This window comes from Diadema antillarum, unplaced genomic scaffold, assembly GCF_040938485.1.
Source record: "Diadema antillarum isolate AM-2024a unplaced genomic scaffold, OU_Dant_1.0 scf00000001, whole genome shotgun sequence".
In the NCBI taxonomy this organism is placed as follows: domain Eukaryota; kingdom Metazoa; phylum Echinodermata; class Echinoidea; order Diadematoida; family Diadematidae; genus Diadema; species Diadema antillarum.
In genome coordinates this window covers 39,760-62,492 of record NW_027270890.1, presented here as the reverse complement: position 1 = coordinate 62,492, position 22,733 = coordinate 39,760, and the positions used below count along the sequence as shown (strand labels likewise).

Genomic DNA, 22,733 nt, shown 5'->3' with positions numbered 1-22,733 from the left:
CCACTTTTTGTTTTTTGCACATTGCATAGGAATACGTTGGCCGTAACAACTTTGAACTAAAACTTTTTTACCCCTATAGTGGAGCATCAGAAAAATAAAGTAGATTGCAAGATGTACCAGAGCACTTTTTTTTGGGGGGGGGGGGGGGGCAGTCGAAGAACCCCGGAAGTGGAATCAGAAAGTTGCGGTGAAGATCTATTTTTCTTTTCTTTTTGCTTGTCAGCTGATGAAACCCGGAAGTGGCACCAGAATATAAACTGCCCCCCCACCTCCTTTTTTTTTTCTTGGCGCCGGATAATTCTGATTCATTTCTCGTAGTGACGAATGGGATTCTTCTTAAATTGTTTCAGTATTGACCTGGTATTGTCCATCTCTATTACACAAACGTGCACAATACTGTATTTGCTGCACAATAGTTGCCCCGCTGATACTGATAACACAAATTCCATACTGTTTGAGCAATTACGTGACCACAGCCACGCCTATAGTACGCCCATCAACTTGCCCAGGGAGTTGACGAGCTTTCTAGTATGCCTACATCTTTTACTTCTGTCTTCTTGGGAGACTTATGACAGACGTTAGTGTATTTTTTTTTCTCAACCACGTTCGCTTCGCCCTCTCGCAAGAACTTGAAATGAATCTAGTACCTGTTAATCACTCCTGTGTGTAATACGTTGATTCTACCTATCTCCGCGCTGTTGAGTGTTAACAGTATACCATTTTCGTAATTGCGAGGTGAAACGAAGGCATGCAATCGCATCACCACACCACTCTCTACTCCTATACCGTTGTAGAAAACGTGGTGACTGCTCAAAAGTCATAATCATTCCTCTGCAAAGTCTATATGATATACAGAGAATAACATAGATTAACACACACACACATACACACACACACACACACACATGCACTTACACACAAACAGAAAGAAGGTATTTGTGAGCATGTGTTTCTATCTAATTTTGTATTGACAGACGAGATAAAGCTGATTGAACTGAATTGTAAACGTAATCTGGGAATTGGGTCGAGTACATGAACTTGTTAATCTAACGGTGATATTGCACTAATACATAACCTACTCCATATTAGAGGCAATAAAAAATGGCATTTCCTCATATCTCAAGGTCATTGTTCAAGAGAACCCGTCAAACCAGCAAGTGCATGTAATGACCACAGTCGTTCGGTCTTCCTGTCACATCTAGATACAAATCCGACCCTTCGCAGCATTATAATGACTAACGATATGAGTTCACGCATTTCACTCACTCACTCACACACACACACACACACACACACACACACACACACACACACACACACACATACACACACGATGATTTTACACACAGTGTACCATTCGTTTGATTTATTTTCATTGTCTGTAATTACGGCAAGGCTCACCAATAGACCAAAAGGCTGGCAATGGGACCGGATTTGTTTTTACCAATGTCGACAGAAAGGCTTTCATATGGCTAATACTCTGGTTTCATCTGCCTGAACCGTTGTATTTGAATTAAAGAATTCAAACAATGGGGAAAACCTGTAACCCAGTATAAACAATTCTAATACGCACATTCGTACATAATTGCATCCTTGCCCACAAAAGAGAAATCATGAAAATAGTTGCTTTGTCACCAAAAAGACATGGTTATAATATAATGTCAAGTTGTGTGGTTTTTTTTTTCATTTTTTCATATCTATCTGTTAAAGCGTAATGTGATGTAAAAAGCTGAGAAACATCAAAATGATTTAATCCTTTAATCTCTCTGCCAATCTGTCAAAATGTGTGTACCTGTATCAGTTCCTGACAAAACATTCTGTTTTCATGCGATTTTTAAAAATGAAATCCTTCGCCATTGCAGATTCTTTAAACAAACACAAAGGCGGAGGCTTCTAGCTCAATCGAAATGGCGACCGGAGGAGAGAATGGTGTCGGGAACACAGAAAAGGAGGCTTCTAGCTCAATAGAAATGGCAACCATAGGAGAGAATGGCGTCGGGAACACAAAGACGGAGGCTTCTAGCTCAATCGAAATGGCTACCATAGGAGAGAATGGTGTCGGGAACACAGAAAAGGAGGCTTCTAGCTCAATCAAAATGGCGACCATAGGAGAGAATGGTGCCGGGAACACAAAGCCGGAGGAAACCGAGGTGAAAAAGAAGAGCGACACTGGAATCTATATCTTCACTTTTACCATCATCTTCCTTCTAGTGGCGGCAGCAGTTATCAGCATGTCCATTGTGTTTACACAGAACGAGGACGAGGAGGTGTGCATAGACAACGGGCAGTTAATCATACCACCACTTGAAGAAGGTAGGATGAAAGCTGACAATAATATTGTGATATTTGAGGCATTATAGTGGCGTTAAAATGTGATTTATGATTACATGAGGCGTACCGGATAAGGCTGTGATCTTTCAAAAGTTGATGTCTTGAGGTCGAATCTTACTTGATGTTTACATCCTTTGGACGAATAATTATTTCCCCACAATGTCCCTTTTCAATTGGGAAGTTGATAATGTTGCGTTGTGATAGTGAATGGTTAGGTCCCTACAGTTCGTTATTCCGAATGTTCGTTACTTCGGAAAATAAAATAAGTTTCATTATTCCGAAGGTTCGTTAATATGGAAATGAAATAAGGTTTGTAATTCCGCAGCTCCGTTAATCTGATAATGAAATAAGATTTGTAATGAAGAGGGCTCACTAGGTCGCACGTTGTTTTCATTCTCCAAAACAACTGAACATAATAAGATACACGGAATTTGCGCTTTTTGGAATAACGAACCTTCGACTTGACGAACCTTATTTCATTTTTCAGATTTAAAACGAACCCTTGGAATAGGGAACATCACTTGTGATGATGGAGGGTATTTTGGGATAGTAGTACTTACATTTAGTAGGCTTACAGAGGGTTAAAAAACACCCATAGAAATGAATAAAACTGAGGAAGGAAACGCAATTGCTGTGTATCTGTTCTTTTTCCTGCTGTTGATGTCCTGTCTATTTGGTAGACTTAGAACAAAGATTTAAAAATAAAACCCTGATGTTAATAAAAAGTTTGCTTTCTCACTCGTCTCTAATGATAAATCAGACTTTAATTACTTTGACTTGCATTCATGAAACATGGAATTCACAAATACGATAATATTGGTAGTTAATATATCAAAGAATCGTATATCATAAATCAACAACAACAGTTGCATTGCATTTCATTACAGTAACCGTCCAATTGCGAAATTTTCACGTCCTCTCTTCCCCAATATGACACTTTACTAACATGTAACAAATGATGGGTTTCCTCTTTTTGACGCGGAAACTCATATGCAATATGTAATGTCATCTTTAATCTTCCCCTTCATCGGTTACCTTGATGTATGTGTGTGTGTGTGTGTGTGTGTGTGTGTGTGTGTGTGTGTGTTTGTCTGTGTGACACCGCTTGCCTGTGCGGTCTTGATCCTTCTCAAATCATCAAGGCTTAAATGTGACCCGCAATTGTTTTTATGCAGGTCCCACCATACTCATTTGTAATCCAATGGTATTCCAGAATCATTCTGTAAGTGAAAATTTTATTTTGTTTATTATATCAATTCTGTACTCAGTATAAGAATGTTTAGTCGTATTGTATATCATGGTGAATAAATGACATACTGCCTGTGCTCTTTGTTACCATATTTCAATAAGTCATGTGCTCCTCTGCGATCGATCTTGGCTACGGATCGAACACCACTTTGAGATGGGGTTACAACGCCGACGAAGAAGCTTGTGTTAACTTTGTCTACAATGGCTGCGGTGGGAATAGAAATAACTTTTACACAAAAGATGACTGCAACTCAGTTTGTGGCGGTAAGTTGGAATTGTTCATCTTTATAAACAAAAGTCATGATGTCTTTATGTACAATGTACAATCTATACTATCTAAATAGTCAGATGATAACAAACACTCATTATGTAATTATGCATACATACATACACTGATCAATTTCAATACTAAAGTACTGACATAATTTTACTTTGCTTATTAAGTCCGCTGTAGGAACCTCTAAATGGTAAAGTAAACAAACAAACAAACAGACAAACAAACAAACAAACCCTGGAGTATTTCTCCTTAATCTCTTAGGTATTCAGAGCTTGCTGAGTCTTGAAATTTTTTTATCAACTTAAAGGTATCCAATTCTGGCCAATCCAATTCTTGATTTATCACAGAAATGACATACACAACTATAAGAAGTTAGATGAATTCATTTTTCTAAATAAATCCAATGTGGTAATTTTATTTAAAGATAAGAAACACTAGTCTTGTTTGGTGTCGTACTGGACAAATCTTTCAAACGTTTCGAATCCTTTCAGGAGTCCATTTCCGTATCCAAGTAGTGTATTATCATGGAACTAACGTGATACTTTTTTTTTCAACTTTAGACGCGGGTGGTCTACCCAAGACTTGTCGGCAGCTTCAAGACACGCCCTTCTCAACTTTGAATGTCTCCTATTTATTCGGTGTGGACACCACTCTCCTGGACGTGGCGCCTCCTAACGACCGGGTCGGCACGCTGCGCGAAGATGGCGCCCTTCCAACGCAGCATTTTGCCTGTAACCAAATCAACCACGGTCCCCTTACCCCTATCCGACAATTCCCCCATTCTGGTAAATACAACTTGTTTTTCATTCACTTCTTTATGGCCCGCACTTACATTGAGCAACAGGATGTAATAATCTCAATTGAAATACATGTATTTGCCTAACATCTTGTTTCCATATTAGGGTCTGTATAAACGATCGAGGTTAAAAGATAGAAGAGTTATATGATAGGATTCTCATCTAATTTTCGTAATCTACGAAATTACATCAACACCTTACCAACATTACATTATTTTACACCTGGAACGAGTTTCCCTTGTCAAGGAGATTGAATCAATTTAAGGACGTACGAGGTTTCAGAGAGGACTCTTTTAACATGCGACCTTTACTTATCACATTCCACAGAAATTGACATTGATTTCATTCTGTCAATCTTAAAGTTCCCATCCGAAGAACAAAAAACAACAACAAACAAACAAGTTTTACATCACCTTTATTGATAATGAACTAAATCGGATGACATCATAAGTGAAGATGCAAAAGGCGTATGCTTCCACAGTTGCGATGTCCAACGGCTGGTGGCTTCGGAGATTCCAAAATTTTGTAATTTTCGATGAGAATCAAGACACCTATGCATAGTCGTAAGCAAGCGCGATAGTTAAGTACGGCATGAATCGCAAGCTCTCCTTCATGACGTCATTGATCTTGGCCTACTTCCGATGCAATTTTATGATGCGTTCGTAATTTCACCCGGTTCGTTTTCATGTCATCTTCTTTCTCATTTAAACCGTGGGTATAAGCTAACATAGAATGGAATGTTCGTCAACTTAACATGAAGTTTTCCTTGTCTTTCAACTAGCAACCATGGATGCGGAGGGTGTGACTTACGAGGCGTACACTTTAGATCGCTGGACTGATCCAATCCGGCAGGATCCCAGTTATCAGATGACCCCCGGCCGGGAGGAAGCCCCGTGGGAGAAGATGGAATGGTTCGGAGCTGGGATGAAGCAAATGGTGTCCGCCCCAGACAGCATGCCTTTGTCGATCTTCTCCGGTATGATCATTTATCTGCCATTATATTTTTTTTCTTTTTGATAATCGTTTTGTCCAAAAAAAAAAACTTCATTCCTCCGAAAGTGTATAAAGAAACATTGATCAATTGACTGAGTCGATAATGTTCTCATTTATCCTACACTGACCAAGAAAACGAACAGTATTCTAAATACCGCCCTAAGTAACCCCCCCCCCCCCCCTTCCACCACGGTGCATGCACCCATCTATCTGATTTAGATGGTGAAGTATAGTTGTTCCTGGCTCGATTTCTTGGATCAGGTGCGACAGGAATTCGGGTTGGGATCGCAGGCAATGAGGCCGATCCAAGTATGACGGACTTCGGAGAAATGTACGCCAATTTCCTGTACACGGACGGTCGTGGTGGGACCATGGAACTTCCCATAGTGCGAGGGACGGCCTTGTTAACGCACATCTTCAACGACGCGACGCCCGTCCTGACGCCATATTGTTTGAACGCCATCAACGGCCAAACGGCCACGTCGGATTGCCCCGAGGAACCATCAGGTATGACGATAGGCAGAGAAACGTAACTCAATGAAGCTAGCTTGCTACCCTGTTGATTTGATTTTCTGTAGGTATCTTTTGATAATGTTCTTTGACGAGTAAGTGGTTGATGATGGAGCTTTCTTTACATTTCTTCTTTTTTTGTGATCAGAAAATTGTCAAACCTTAGGCTTTTATGGTTATTACGACCTATATAAGATACACCTAATTGCTCTTTGAAACTACTTCATCGTCTAAGACAAGCGATACCTTCTACAGTTTTGTCTCGTAGGAAAATTGCGAGTGATTTTGTCTAAAATGATATTGTGGCAGTAGCCTTTATTCATTTATGTTTCGGATGATATGTGTGCTTTGCTTCGTGCAATGCCAAATTTGCTGCCTTGTGGAGTCTCGCAACTTTTAGTTGACAATTCTGATTAACGATCACTTATTGTGATATTCTTTGTCAACATAGTTGAAGACGCTGGAAGTGGCTACGTGGAGTCCTCATGTAATTCCACCTCTGAGGAGGTCACGCTTGTGCTACATCTAACCAAACCCATTCAGCATGTCAGCGAAGTCCAGTGGGTGGCCAGCGAGTCAACTGAGTAAGCACTCGATGGGACTTCGTTTCTTTTGTGTTCTCTTCTGCTTCAATCCCGATTCTTACTGACAATGAAATTGTAGAATACACATACAAAAGTTCTATATATCAGGTAGTAAATCAATCTGTATAGTGACTGAATGTCATGTCCGTTGTTGATATACGAGTGGGATATTTTTATATTTCTAATACTCTTGAATTACGCTTGATTTTTATCATTCACTTCTATTGTCACTTAAAAACAACCACAAAAATAATAACAATGATGATGATGATGATGATAATAATAATAATGATAATAATAATAATAATGATAATAATGATAATAAAAATAATAGTAATGATAATGATAATAACAATAGCAATAATAAGAACAACATGTTTGAATAGGCCTATAGATACGCTTCGCCCTACATCGCATTTTAATACCTCCATAGCTTCACATAAAAAGGACGCATTAATACGTAAAAGAACACAGAACAAAATAATTACAAACAGAAGGCAGAAGCAGATATTTCAGAGAGAGATTTCCCATTTGCCAGCGTCCTCGGGATCCGATGTTATCATATCAATGTGATTCCAAAATGGGTCTCTATACAACTACTATCGTTTCCATCAACAGGAGACCTATAATTTTTTTTTTTTTGAGGGTGACAAGACGGACGTCCAGAGATAGATAGATAGATAGATAGATAGATGGACAGATAGATAGATAGATAGATAGGTAGAAAGATAGATACATAGGTAGATAGATAAATAGAGATAGATAGATTGGTAGATAGATGGATAGATAGATAGATAGATTGATAGATAGATAGATAGATAGATAGATTGATAGATATACATAGGTGGGTAGGAAGATAGATACGTAGGTAGATAGATAAATAGAGATAGATAGACAGACAGGTAGATAGATAGATAAATAGATAGATAGGTAGGTAGATAGATAGGTAGGTAGGTAGACATAGGAAGGTAGGTAGATAAATAGATAAAGATAGATAGGGAGAGAGATAGGGAAAGAGGGAGGGAGGGAGGAGATCGGTACTTGTTACGATGCTAGGAATGATGAAGATAATTAACAGTATCAGCTTTTACAGTTATAATGTAGAAAACCATGCATGGTCCTTTAGGAAGGTTACCGGTCCTTCTTGTTCTTCTTTCATCTTATATAGATTCGAATTCGATAGCGGTGGTTTTCAGACCTGCGATGACACGTGCTGCCTAATGTCTCCAGATGGCAAAACGGTGAGAATCGACCTCAACGGCGCAACATCCAATATGAGTTTCGCTATCAACATCCTCGGCAAATACGTCGTTCCCAAGCAGGACTACGTTATCAACTGGTTCACGAACCCCGTGAAGATCTCGTGTACACACACGGCAGATGTGACCACGACCAAAGGTGAACAAATGCCGTCGTGGTTCTACGGCAGTGCAAGCATTGAGTCTTCGGGCTGTGCTCTCGACGAAACTTCCGGAGAGACCGTGGTTACGGTGACTCTTACTTTGACCAGTCCAGCGACAAAGTTCTATGAGGTGACAAACTGTCATTTTTCCCTCTCAATTGGTCTTTTACTGACTATTCATACTCTTATGCGGTTATTGTTCAAAGTCTGCGTCTTGCCGTTGTAACAATGTGAGACAGCAAGAACAAAGTTTAATCGCTCTTATTGAAATAATACATCTGTTGTTATATTATTAAATCATGCTATAAAGACAGGTGACTTCATGTGTGTGTAAAATGGTTTTACTGTGACGATAAAAAGACAATCACAATAACTGAATTCATTCGAAAAGACTCTTGTTTTTTATTTCTGCTGTTTGTTGTGAAGTATGCTTGAAATAAGATTGCAGTGTATTCTGCCATCAATTATGACAAAGCTTTTTATTTTACGTCTAAAGTCCCGTGGTTTACAAAACGTGGAGAAAAGAAAGTGCATAATTTACCGCATATTTTGTCTACTTATATATAGACAATACTTCTTGGAAGAATCATTTCAATGAAGAATGATTTTTTTGGAAATATTTACGTTGAAGTACATGCCTTAATAGGCAAAAGTAAATTAAAAAAATTAATGTCTTATAAGTCCTTTCGTATGTTCATATTTCCACACAATCTTAAAAAAAATCATGCATTAACATGCGTTTGACTGTAGTTTTGTTATACCTGCATTTTCACATTCCAAGGTCTAACACATTTCTGATTCTGCACACCCCGCATTTTGTTTACTGCGTCATTTCCGTAATGCCGAATTTGATATTAGATGTGAAATGAATGATTTGTATACATGCAGATGATTATGTCTCTGTTATCAGTCAGCATATTGCATCATAACCATAAATTCGTTGTCGTAGAACGTAGGAAGGATACTGTCAGGTCATTTAAAAACCAATCTTTACTTTGATAGCATAGGTGAATAGACAGTGAGATAGGTAAACGAATGAATAGATAAGAGATGGATAAATACTTTGGATCTAATCACACTGATCAACAGATTCAATACATCACCACCGATAGCGTAGAGAGCATGGCATCGGGTCTGCCCTGGACAACGTGCAACGAGGACCACTGCGTTTTTCAGGATGGCGGCACCACGATTGTCATAACAACCCCCGTCACCCATTCAAACGTCTTCTTCGCTGCTAATGTCATTGGTCAATACGTGACCGAACCGGTTCCATTCAACTGGCAACGTCAGCCAGAGAGAGTAAGTTCTGACAGTATGAATTATTTCTAAAAAAAAAGTACTGTTAACATGCAAACACACCATCAGGATGCTATTTGAGTACTAGTACGTCAATTTCTTGCTTGTGTAATTGATTGCTCCGAAAGATTTGAAAATCACCAAAGGTGGCGCTATATCTTTCAGGACTTGGACCTCACTTTACACATTATTTCGTAATTCTCTTGCAGAGCTGCTACCCTTAGACTTTCATTAGTTTATGTATGCATTTAGACATGATTAAACCATCATGCATTATGCACGCAATCAGAAAAAAAAGAAAAATGGAGCACATTTCATCATGAGGTTCTAGGTAAAATGATATCAATATCAAAGAAATTCAGATGTTTAAAAAGATGTATTAGAAGAAAACATAATGACCTAATGGTGTGTCTTAAAGTTGGCCCTGGTAAACTGTCAAACAGCGCCAACCTGAGCATGGGAGAGAATTTTGGGAGAGATTTATATCACACAAACAGGTGTTAGAGGTTTCATCAGGATCGGCCATAAACTGAGAAAGTTACGAGATATTGGAAATGTTTCATGTTTTCACCGAATAGAGATATTCGTCACAACCACACATAAAGACTGGAACAGGTATGACATCATCACCTTACAACTTTTCAGTTTGGTTACACACAAACATAATATAAACAAAAAACTGCTCGGTCAATATACACCAATTATACTACCCCAGAAATACTATCATAATAATAACAATGTATACTAATAGATATAATAGATACATAAATCAAATCAAATTAAATAAAGTCCCATAAAAGGAGTTCCTGCTGGGTTAACAGAAAACTGGAGTAACTTGTGCGCGAACTTGTACATTTCATGTTAAAGATCTCATGTATGAAGCGGGAGTTTTTTTTAAAGATCTATGTTGAAGTCACTCCTTGTCAGACTTAAGATAATGACAACTTCACCTCCACAAATTTGCATACGTGGATGTGACTGATAGATATGCATCACTGATCTTGAAAACATGTAAATCTTTGAATTTCCATAACTTTCTTATTTTTAAGTCTGATCTTGATGAGACCTCTACAATTCTGAACGTCTGATTTTACTCTTCTTGTTAAAAATCAGCTTAGCAAGTACGTGACAAGGAAGCGCACTTATAAAGTCCATTCCTCTCCATCTCTCGCAGATCTACTGCCCGGATGCCGAACCTGAGCCTGGCCCCATTCCACTGACCATCACCGACAACACATTCGTCTTCGAGCTATCCGAGCCCCTCCCGACTGGGCAGAACACAACGCGAAAGTACGCCGTCTTCTTCTCGCAGGAGATGACAATGACGTATGATGAGAACGGGGCGGTGTTCGAGCCGTCGGACGGCGGCGGCGGACTCCTGCCTTCTCGCTTCACGGGTATGATGCAGCTGGCCTTCGCGGGCACCGGTGAGCAGATCTCAGCTTTGTTTTTTTCACACCTAAAGGGCTTTTTACACTTGTAAATTTTTGCTTAGCCCCGGACTATCGGTGGGGCTAAGGGGGGGGGCCTTAGCCCCACCGTTGGTACGGGACTATCCTTAGCCCACTTTCTGTTTACACTCGTTTTTGCCAAAGTGGGCTAGCCCCACCGATAGTACGGTACTATCTGGCCCTGCAAAATAGCAGGGGTTAGCACCGCAATTGCGGTGCTAGCACCGCAATTGCGGTGCCAAGCAAGTGAGTGTAAACAGAACGAAAAAATAATCCTGGGCTAAGCGACGGAGACGAAGTCCGACCCTCACTGACCAATCAGAAACGAGGCAATCAAGTGCTGCCGGTGCGTGCGTGTACGTGTACAGTACACAGCGTAATTATGAATATTCATGTGGTTTGGAAAGTCCGGGGCTAAGAAATACGAGTGTAAAAAGGTCAGTTTTCTCCTTAGCCCCGGACAAGAGATAGTACGGGACTAATTGGCGAGTGTAAAAAGCTGAAAAAATTGGTACGGGACTAACGATAGTCCTGGGTCAGAGAAAGTCCGGGGTTAAGAAACACAAGTGTAAAAAGCCCTTTAGTAGTATAGGGGTTGTTATGACAACCAGCATTCCTATGTTATCTTGGCAAGTAGAGAGTCACACCCTGCGTGTGGAGTTTGATTCCAGGTTTCGGTGATGTTCAATCGACCCAACATTTTACGACTTTGTATAAATTGTGGCATGCTCAAGGCGAATATCTAAACCGCTGAATTACATTCATACTGAAGAGGTGAAATTAATAGGTTGTTGCTATAGGTCTTGGGGGTCCATACGTCTGAATACATCAAAAAATGTTAAACCGGCCTTTTGTATTCAAACAAATTCATGTGTTTTCTAGGAGAACCTGGAAACTACCAATGGATCGACACGTTGTCCGAATACACTGGGTTCTACGCTTACAACCCAAAGACCAGGTTCTGCGTGGAAGACGATTTTGGTTACATCAGTTTCGACTGGAACAAACAGGGCTCGGATTTCCTCGGCACTAACCCAGAAGGAAATATTCTGACTGTGGCCGTGCCTCACCAGGTTTGAAAGGTCTTTCTTCCTGGGATGTGATGTGACACGTGTGTGTGTGTGTGTGTGTGTGTGTGTGTGTGTGTTTATATTCTAGATAATTAAAACATTGCCATCGTCATAATCATTAGGAAAAGGTTAAGAGAAGTTAGGATACTTATCCTTAAACATCTTAACGTATTTTTTTTCTTCACAGATCCATTATTCACCAGATACCAGTCCTTTTTCTCATTAACATAGGCCCTGCTAAGCCTACATAATTCATACAGAAAGTCGGATTATCAGTTTCTTGCATGAATTCACTCGTTGTGTTTCACAGTTGTTTTTACATGTTAAATCAAAATCATGTCTTAAAAACTAAACCAAAAATACCATCTTTTTCATTTCCGATCAGCTTATAAATAACGTTTGATAGGAGTAATAATTATGGTTGCGAGCCTTATTTTCTTCCAGTACAAAGCGCACGGTTCACACGAGTGTATTTTCAACATATGCATACAATGTACAAACATACGGAAAAACAACTGCTCCATGTTTGGTCATGTCTTATGAAAGCGATGGAATTTGATTTTCAGATTAGAATATTCTGCACACACACACACACACACACACACACACACACACACACAAAGTACTAAAATAAATATACTTGCTGCTGGCTCATGTTTGTAGGAATCACTTCTCGGTGACGACTTTGTCGACACCCCGTTCGGCTACCGGGGTTACGTCGGGGATTGGTGGGTGATGAGAGAGGAGCTACCGGCAGCCTCCATGGAGCCCGACCCAGAGGCCGTTGACAGAATCAAAGGCAATGACGACAGGCTCTCGGTAATTATAACATTAGTATAGACGTTGGTCTTAAGACATCGTTCATGTTGATGACGTGTTGCGATGAGTAGGAAGGATTATCATTAAAGAATCGCATGAAACTAAATGGAAACAACAGCAACGAAAAAACAAGGGTACAAGGACAAAGAGAAGGAGATATGAACTTATCAAAGTGATAGAACGTTACATCGGTAGAAACATCTTTTGATTGTGTTTGTTCATTTGTTCATTCACTAATCATTTTAGTATTATTTGAAGCGTGATACGAAATGTGACAAGGATCAATATCACATCCCCTTGCAGCTACAAAATGGAGAATACAGGACCTACGAGACGTGGTGAAACAGTCCCTTTAGAACGGCGAAAAGACCTTGACGTTAAGCGTGAGGCGAAAAAAAAAATTCAACACTGATCCTCGCTCTGTCAGTGTTTAGACAAGTCAAGCAGTCGATAATCAGGGGGAAGATGTCTGATGAACACTGAACTAGAAGAAGCTAGGAATTATTATTTTGGGCTTAAGATTTTAATCTCCTCTCCCTAAAATGTAACAGGAAATTTTGGCGGCGATTGAGAAAGATTCTGCTCAACAGACGCTTGAGTATGACTGCACCACATCCTTCATTCATAGCTACGAGGCAGGCAAGAGTATCGCCATGGTGGCCCGTCTCGCCAGCATTTCCCGCGCCTTCGGTACCGATCACTACGTCGAGTTGGAAGAGACGCTGCGGCTCTGCCTCGACCTCTGGCTCGGCATCGTCGACGGGATCGCCGAAGACAATGAGATGAAGTAAAATTAACATAATGATGGGAGGGCGAAGTTGGCTTATTTTTGTGGGTGGGGTGTATTGTGATGGGAGCGTGTGTCTTGAACTAACTGAAGCAAACTTTTGTTGATTATTGTAGTGTTCTTATCAATTATGATAAATGCTTGTTTTGTCTTCTGGTATTTCATTCCAAATTACGAAAGCTGAATCAAAGATTCGCCAGCACCGGTAGTCAGATGCACACACGGTTTGATGAATGGGAGAGTACGAGATAAATCTTACTGCTTCTACGTGTGTGCGTTTCGACACTCTAATGATAAACACAATGCATTCCCGCTATAACGAACACGGTTTTAACAACATTCCGGTAACAACGAAGTCGAAATTCAGGCCCCAACATTATCCGCTCTGTCTTTTATTGTTTATTTGTTCGATTATCACGAAATTTCGATTTTAAAAAATGCCGGTCCCGAGGACTTCGATATAACGGGAGTCCACTGTGATGCCTTAACTTTCCTGCTCTTTCTTTCTCTGTTTCTGTCTCTGTCTCCCTCCCCTCTTTATCTAATATATATCTTATTCAACTATCTTCATCGTTACCTTTTTGTCTTATTCTGGTTGTACTAATTTCATTTTGTTATCATGCATCAACACAAACAGCACCATTTGGAAATACATGATGATGCATACGATCACTAATGTCATCATGATTATAAGAATGTATTGTTATACTTTTGTTTTTTTTATCAGTATTTATACCATCATACAAACAATCACCACTATCATTATCAATACACGCATTATGTTCGTCACTGTTATCGCAAATACAGTAATAGCTCTTAATATACGATTTCTTTATTGCATGACAGGTTAGTATTCCCTTACACATTCCTGATTTCATTATTGTATAATTATCATCATTACTAAGTTGTTCCTTACTTGCGATAGATATGACACGGTGTGGGGAGGTCTCTGGATGAGGGGAGCGGGGCCCGATGAGCCCATCTATCCCTGGACCAACTATGGTTTCGTCAGCTACAACGATCACCACTTCCACTTTGGCCTCTGGATATACGCAGCGGCGTATTACGCGGAATACCACCAGTCATGGGCTGAGGAAGAAGGTATACTCAATGGTCAGATGGGGGTGGGGGGGGGGGGTTCATTTGAAATAATTACAGGCCTATAATTGAGACTTTTGGAGGAGGGGTCAAAATTGAAAATAGTGGATCTCTCTGAGGAAGCGTGCGACCATGCTATGTGGGGTAGGTTTTGTTTTGTTTTGTTTTGTTTTGTTTTGTTTTTTTTTTGGGGGGGGGGGGAGGCAAAAATATGTTCACTCTTAATTGTTGGAAACGCGCTAGCAAGGAATAATAGCGACCGAGCCCGGGGGGGGGGGGGGGGGGGAGGGGGGCAGGAAGAGGGTAGAAATTCAACGTTCTGGTGCACACTTAGTGGTATATTTGAAAATTTTCAATCAGGAAATGTTTGAAATAGATCATGGTATCAAATATTTGTCTTCAGAGATGGATTCTCATTAGTGAAAGCAAGTCATGTTGCTGTGGTGGGTTCATTTCAATTTCACCACCCAATGACAGACACGTAAGACTATTCTGCCTATTAGAATGATCACCATAAAATCTCAGCCACTTGCTAACAACCACCAAAGCATAAATATGCTAAGGTATTTTGACTCAAAATTTTGGCCTCATCTATTTTTTCCTAAGTAAAGGATATAATCGGATACTCTCTTTTTGCATTCTTTGATGTGGTAATTGCAATACATGTACACGTGATAATTCTGTTCGTGTATATTTTGTATAATATATAGAAATATGACGCACGGCATACTGCAGGGTAGTTTCAAGGGTACCATGGATTCTTTCTTAATCTTGAATGTGAGTGTGGTCCTGAAAATGACTTACTCAATCTTGGCGTTCCGATAAGCATTATCTTGCTGTCTTCAAAAGGTATAAGAGTAGACCTAGGTCCTTTTTAGGACCACTCTCACATACACGAAAGGATGTGGTGTACCGTGAAATCACCCACTACTACACGTTTCACGACCCCGGACTAAAATCTTGGAAGCCTTCAAAGAATAAACTTCACATCTCGTATTGTCACAGACAACTACAACCGCCTAATGGCACTTGCCAGAGACGTAGGAAGTCCAAGCAAGAAAGACCCGTATTTCCCGACGATGAGACACAAGGACTGGTACCTTGGCTTCTCCTGGGCCACTGGTATTGGGGGAGGAGGTCGACAAGAGGAGTCGTCCAGCGAGGTAAGAATAGAGTTTGATTACGGTTGGGCGGTAAAGGGCGTGAACTTCAATTTTGTGATCGTAAGGAGAAGAGTTTCTTTTACACTCCACCAGTGGGCCCGCAATGACAGACTTACGGAAATCATGTACTGTTTTAATTTGTTTGTTTGTTTGTTTGTTTGTTTGTTTGTTATAATGCTTGTGTTTCTTGATCCACGTCAAACCAAATACATACAGCCCCTCAACTACAAAGTCAAGCATAGTATCCAGCACCTAAATTAATTTTGTGGATTCTGTTGGGTTATTTACCCGCATCAGGCAAAATTTAATTTCGTAAATTCAAACCGAAACATGTATCAGTGGTGTTTGATATGGCACGCAAAGGACGCGTGTTGTTCAAAAGATTAAAGTGAAATGCGATTTAAAGTTGTGGGTTAGAAGTCTCACACTTGTAAAGCAGAATCTTCTATCTAGGCCAGAGGAGTTTAATCTCATTCCAACCAAATATTTAATCATTCTTTGCATTTGTCGACGCTAGGAAATTCTGAATATCTATAGTAGCGCAGTTCGGCGCCAGTAAAAGACGACTGTAAGGCAATAGTATGTATAATTTTTAGATATAATATAATTATCATCTTCTCCGAAAGACCATAATTCCGTTTATGATGACAAGTAGCTAAGTCTGGATAACATGGTAATATGACGATGCGTTCTTTTTATACAAAACACATCAGTTTGCAATTGTATATCCTATCCCCTCCCCCCCACACATGATTATACACACACAGGTGCACGTCACGAGTTTAACAAGTTCAACGAGTCCATGAGTCATATAGCTCACGAGTCATACAGCCCATGAGCTCGACGCTATAAGGCCCATATGAGTCCGACACTGAACAAACAAGGTCCACGAGTTCGCCCCACTAGGAAAAAAAAAGACCTAAGAGATCGACAAAATAATATCAAGCCCTGTGATGTAATGTCGATTTCGTGGGTCGGTTGGCTGTTGTTTGTTTGTTTGTTTGTTTGTTTGTTTGTTTTTTGTGGGTTTTTTTCATAGCGTCGGACTCATGTACCATATTTGCCAACTGTCGGACTCATGGGCATTATTTACCTACATCAACGTGTCGAGCTCATGGGCTGTATGACTCCTGTTATAGGCCTTACTCGTGGGTATCTGTCTCGTGGGATGACCCCCCCCCCCCCCCGCCCCACACACACACACCCGTGGTTTTCTTTTCTTTTCTTTTCTTTTCTTTTCTTTTCTTTTCTTTTCTCAGGGCATCACCTGCTATCACGCCTTGGCTGCCTTAGGTCATGCCCTAAATGACCCCGTTCTCCAAGGCACTGGTCAGCTGATGACCGCCACAGAAATACGATCCACAAGGTAAGTCATCGGTCAGAAGATAGGAAGAAACACATATTTAGGCCTGTGCAGACGAATAATATTCGCTGCAACCTGTGGCTCATATTTCTTACGATACGCCACGTCCAACCTACAAAGAATATTAATACGTCGAAAGCCACAAGGCGTGATTGTAATAAAGATATTGCCACGAAAAAAAAAGTACATCTGAAGATATTACGCAACGAACTCCTAAACCAAGCTTGCCAAGAAGGTAAATTCGTCCGTTATAAAAACAACTGGGAGTTGATTCCTAACGTAGGGAAATAACACTACGCCGTCAAGTGCAAGGAAAAGCAGATCACGCACGTGTGTGTGCTTACTTACTACAATCATACACAGACACATAAGATTATGTACACCCTGCTCATAATAATCTACTCCACACCGGCAATGGTACTCTTTGCCCTTTCTTATGGGCTATTACTGTGTTGATACTTATAAAATACATCGCCGCGTTCAACAGTGAGGCCACCATCAAGATCAAAGCAATCTGAGCGTAAAACTGAGGTCTACTGCGTTACTTTTTTTGTGAATCTGCGACTATTATATGGCGAAAAAGTAGACAGACCACGAGGTAGATACAATATAGGAGAAATGGAAATAGCAAACCCTCTGCAGTGTGGATTCTTCACACACATACATACGCACAAACATCCGCGCACACGACGTCTGACCTGTTTCACGAAGGACCTTTCTGCATCGGGTGTAGGAGCTGTTACAAAAGCCAGGAAACTTGAAGTTAACTGTGAGCATCATACACAATGCGATAATTTTCTTTCTGTATTTGTATCATGTGGTCATTGCATCGTATGACTGAAAGTCTCTTAATCGTTATCAGAAAAGGCAGCCTTGAAGAAATCACATTTGCAATGTTGGGGTGACATGTTCCACTTGTAACTCTACGTCTGTCTATACCAAGTTAATTACCATCATCAGACGGCACTGTTGGTACAAAGCAATCCAATGGAGTCATGAACCATTGCCGTAGGATCACATTTTACTGGTATGCACACCCACCTCTATTTCACAATCCTTTGATTACAGGCACTATTGGCACGTGCGAGAGGACAACCGTCATCTCTTCCCGACCATCATCCAGGAGTTGGGTGTTATCGGCCAGTTCCAGGAGGACGGCATCTACTACTACACGCTAAATTGGCCCTGCGAGCCGGACCAGTTTCCCCAGCGCCACGCCTGCATCGTTGGCATCCAACTTATTCCGATCACCTCCGTGTCCCATCTATACATGGACCAGGTAAATAGCGATATGGACATGATGACAGTAGTATTACACACCTTGATACATAATATGATAAGTTAGTTAGCGTCTTTGTTTTGTATCGTTGCCACTGATATAGAAATCACCCGCCTCTCTGTCGATTGGTCGTTTGTTCTTCATCATCTTCCTTTTCTCCTCACTCGCTCTTTCCCCATCTCGCTGTAACTCTATTTTCAGCCGTTCTTCTTCTTATCCTCTATTCGTATCTCTGTCTGGTTTGAACTGGCGTATTTTCACCAGCCCCACAGAATCATGTAGCCCTTGTTGCCTTTACCAAATTTCCCAGCATCCGCACTAGTTTTTGTTTCTCCATCTTGCTGTACCTAATGAACTTAGTGGCGCTTTTCCATCGTGCATTGTTCAGTATTTAGCGGTATCCTTACCCTCAGAAAGTACTTGGCCCCAAAAGTTACAGTGTAATGCATGTCGACACGACAGTCTATCGATCTTCAGTGGGACGCGAAACCTTCACTTTTTGTATAAGCTTTCGGTGATGATATACTATCTTTATACTCCGATGTCCTTTGTTTCTCTTCCAATATCCGTCATAATAGGTGGGGGTATATGGTATAGTGGGAGAGGATCCGCACACTTTCACAAGAGATCCGTAATGTAAATCCTTTTTATACGCGTATGTCCTTGTCAAGATTATGTTTCTATTAATTCCCTCTTGACCCTCGAGTATGAATGAATCTAGGAATAATAGTGTAGTGATGATAACAGGGTCTCATAAGGACAATAATGAGAACACTGTGCTATCCTAAATGAATAAGATCATAAGTATGATTATTGTCATTGTCTCGATCCATTCCTTCAGGAGTGGGCAAGGAATGTGTACAACATCTGCAGCCAAGCCATTGACCCGAGCGCGGTTCCGGGCGCCAGCCTGGTGGACACAACTTGGTACACACTGGAGCCCGTGACGACCCGCTGGTCATCGTTCTGTCAGTCCATCATGTCCAAAGTGGACTCGGAGAAACAAGAAGCGGCTGCCGAGTATATTAATACCTTGGATACTACAGATCTGGAGCCAGGCACTGGGCTGGCCAGTACTTTGCTTTTTATATACGAATCGACTTGATGACATCCCATCCTAGATTTAAGGTTGAATTCGTTTCGGGAGTACAGAAATGTGAACAATAAGATGAACAATACAAGAAAGAATAAAAGACAAAAACCTGGCTGATTTATACTCAAGAAAGAAACGTCACAAAAATTAACAAAAGAAGGTGATTGCATATACTGTGGGGAGATTGTAAGAAAGAAATTGATATCATTATTTCTGGAAATCGATAACTTCATAATTACCATGCCAAACACTCACATGCTAACTGTGAGCAGATTTTGCCGAAAGTCAACGCTTTCTGGTCACTGTGTTCGGGTTTTTTTTTTCCAGATTATGTCACTTCACTTTGCCTGTTTATATCTATATCTATTAATCCATACAAATATGATTTCATGGAGTTATTACACGGTTGTGAAAAAAAGCGAAGAACCTGCATGCTGACCTGATCATCGGTCTGATATAGAATAGTAAAGAAGAAAAATATTAGACCGCATCATAACCAGTTTCTCATTACGGAAACCTGGGGACTCTATCAACTTTATAATTTGTTGTATTGTTGATACATCAGAGTAAGTGCTGTGGTAAGATGGAAAGAATAGGCAGCTCTGTAGCTACCACATGTCATATATGACTCGGTATTATAAAATGACATATTAACTCGCAACATTGAAGATATCTGGTACTCGGCTTATGCACACAAGGTATACCGAACAAAATCACACACGCAAGGTAATAGCCCTCAGCATAAGAACAGAATTTTAGATTACATGAATGCCGACGTACAGCAATCGCGCACAACACGAAGATATCGCTTTCCCCAAAGCTGCACTTTAGGCATAGATTTTTTTTTCTATGACAAAGAGCGGACAAAGTCTGCCCTTACAATTCTACAATTGACTCTTTGATCTAGAGGCAATCGGAACGGCAGAAAGATACTTAGTATGAAAAGACGAGACGGGGGGGGGGGGCGGTTACCAGGTGGTGCTTGGAAGTGTAGATATAAAAGTGGCATTCATTGGGAGTTAAAGCGTAGTGGAACTTGTCTATCTTTTAAAGATGATGATCAAATTACAAGATGGAAAACAGTAGACACTCAACAATGATATCCAATAGAAAAGATGGTTTTACAGGACTGTCGTCCCCTCAGTTCATATCAAACTGAAAACCTTGTCTATTTTCAATGCCTTCGTCATATTGTATGTGAAATAGTGTGTATTATATATATATATATATATATATATATATATATATATATATATATATATATAAATGGTTTTACGGAAGCATACTGTTATCAAATGAAATGATACACATTTTACGGGTTCATCTGTCTACATCAGTCAAAACAGAGTCTTTACAATGCCATCAAGCATTTATCACCTGATACCTATACCTCTTCGGTAAATCTCACTGGTTTGATTGAAATTTTATGAAGATGTCAGGTTGTTTTAATCGACCAAACAGAAAACATTTAGTATTACCGGGAGTATTGCAGGCAGTTGAAATAATAATAGCCACATAAGCGCACAGTATTGCTTTTTCTTTTAACAATTCAACATGGCTTATTTGTATGTTTACATCTATTGTCGGTAAGAGGTTGCTCGATACCAATTGCCTATAATGAAGCCATTCATAGCGGCTTCCCGGGAAATATTTGGGAAAGTGTTATCTGCAAATGATTGCAAATTATTTATAAATATTTATGAATAGCAAATAACTAATCTGGCATACATCAGTGTATAAATAATTACATTTATTATTTGGTTACACAAGAAACATGTCGCAAAAACTAACGATGGCAATGTTATGGAAATAAGTATTTAACCCTAACTGCAGGGGGGGGGAGCCCCCCCCCCCCCACCCCTCCATACTTTTGGCGATTGCATCGCGACCGCTGGGAATTTCGGATTCTCGCTTCATGACTTTTTCCCCTGAAGTCTTGCGCACATTTTGATACCACATTTGTCCATATCGGACCTACCTAGGAGGTGTTATGGGCCAATTAGTATGCACATGTCATTAAAACGGCTAATCGCTGCATATATTTGTGTACAGTTACATACTGTCAATAGACCATGGCTTGCATTACTTTATAAATTTTGCTCAGGAATTGGTTTTCCACTTGGTTCATGCTTCTATATTGTTCTGAAATAAATTGGGCAAAGTTTAAAAACAATGATATACATAAGGAATATAAAACAATAGAAAACATAAGAAATAAAAACAATACAAAACATTAAAAAGTTGGTTTTTTTTCTCGGTTTTTTTTTTCTCTCTGTGAGGGGGAAATTGAGTTTTTATCCACATAGATGATTCAAATAACTCTTATCCTTCCACATGAATTACTGGGCACTCTTAGAAAACAATAAAATACATAACAAATGTAAACAGTAAAAACAAAAAAAAATAAAAATGCTGGAAAAACAAAAGAATAACAGTGATATTTTCACTTTTTGATACAAAAACATGATTCTGTAAAGTTAATTTCAAAAATGTATGGCAAATAACTTGTTTGATTTTTCTCACATTCCTATACTTTTTGTATTCATTGATTTTTCTTATATCTTGCACGCAAAATCATAAATAAGCTAATTTTTATTCAAAAAATCATAAATTTACATAAATTTGCATAAATTATACTTCAAGTTTACAATATCAGGGACATTAGAATACTGTTGAAAAGTATGGTAGTGCCCATGGGTCCTGTAAAAGGATAATTTTACTTCCAGTTTCATTTCAGTACGTCATACATTTCAAAAGTATGCAAAAATTCATAAGTAGTAAATTTTCATATTAATAGTTTATGCAAATCTGCTGTACTCATAAAAATAGATAAGAATTGATTTATTTCACATTTGGGAAACATTATTCTTCATTATTACACAGTTTTCATGTAATTTTGTACTTGTTTAGGCTGAAATTATGAAAATATCCCCCAAATGCATAAAATATGCATTATGAATAATTAATTAGCTAAATATGCAAAAAATTTGCATAATTGATTAAAATAAATTACGCCATCAGATTCAGCACGCGAAGATCTATCAGCATGCAAATTTTCAAGTTCATCGGACATTGCGTTTCCGAGATCAATGGGGGGGGGGGGGGGGGGGGCTCCCAGGCCCCCCCCCCCCCCCCCCCCCCCCAGTATTTTCATGGAGCCAAATAGCCC

General features: G+C 39.8%; 1 protein-coding gene across 1 annotated transcript; it reads left to right on the top strand.

The window, feature by feature from the left end:
* Positions 1-1,907: 1,907 nt before the first annotated feature.
* LOC139720796 (uncharacterized) lies at positions 1,908-19,576 on the top strand. Its single transcript, XM_071632167.1, has 17 exons — positions 1,908-2,313; positions 3,682-3,843; positions 4,417-4,641; positions 5,435-5,629; positions 5,908-6,153; positions 6,608-6,740; positions 7,909-8,272; positions 9,232-9,444; positions 10,616-10,868; positions 11,775-11,965; positions 12,626-12,781; positions 13,333-13,568; positions 14,494-14,669; positions 15,672-15,829; positions 17,089-17,195; positions 18,261-18,471; positions 19,313-19,576. The coding sequence occupies exons 1-17, from the start codon at positions 1,908-1,910 to the stop codon at positions 19,574-19,576; spliced, it is 3,696 nt and encodes a 1,231-aa protein (XP_071488268.1).
* Positions 19,577-22,733: the final 3,157 nt, after the last annotated feature.

Excerpts from the sequence above, each read along its gene's own strand:
- LOC139720796 (XM_071632167.1), top strand. The coding sequence starts at position 1,908 with ATGGCGACCGGAGGAGAGAATGGTGTCGGGAACACAGAAAAGGAGGCT. Across the intron at positions 6,154-6,607 it reads TTGCCCCGAGGAACCATCAG|TTGAAGACGCTGGAAGTGGC; the intron begins GTATGACGATAG and ends TTGTCAACATAG. Across the intron at positions 11,966-12,625 it reads CTGTGGCCGTGCCTCACCAG|GAATCACTTCTCGGTGACGA; the intron begins GTTTGAAAGGTC and ends TCATGTTTGTAG.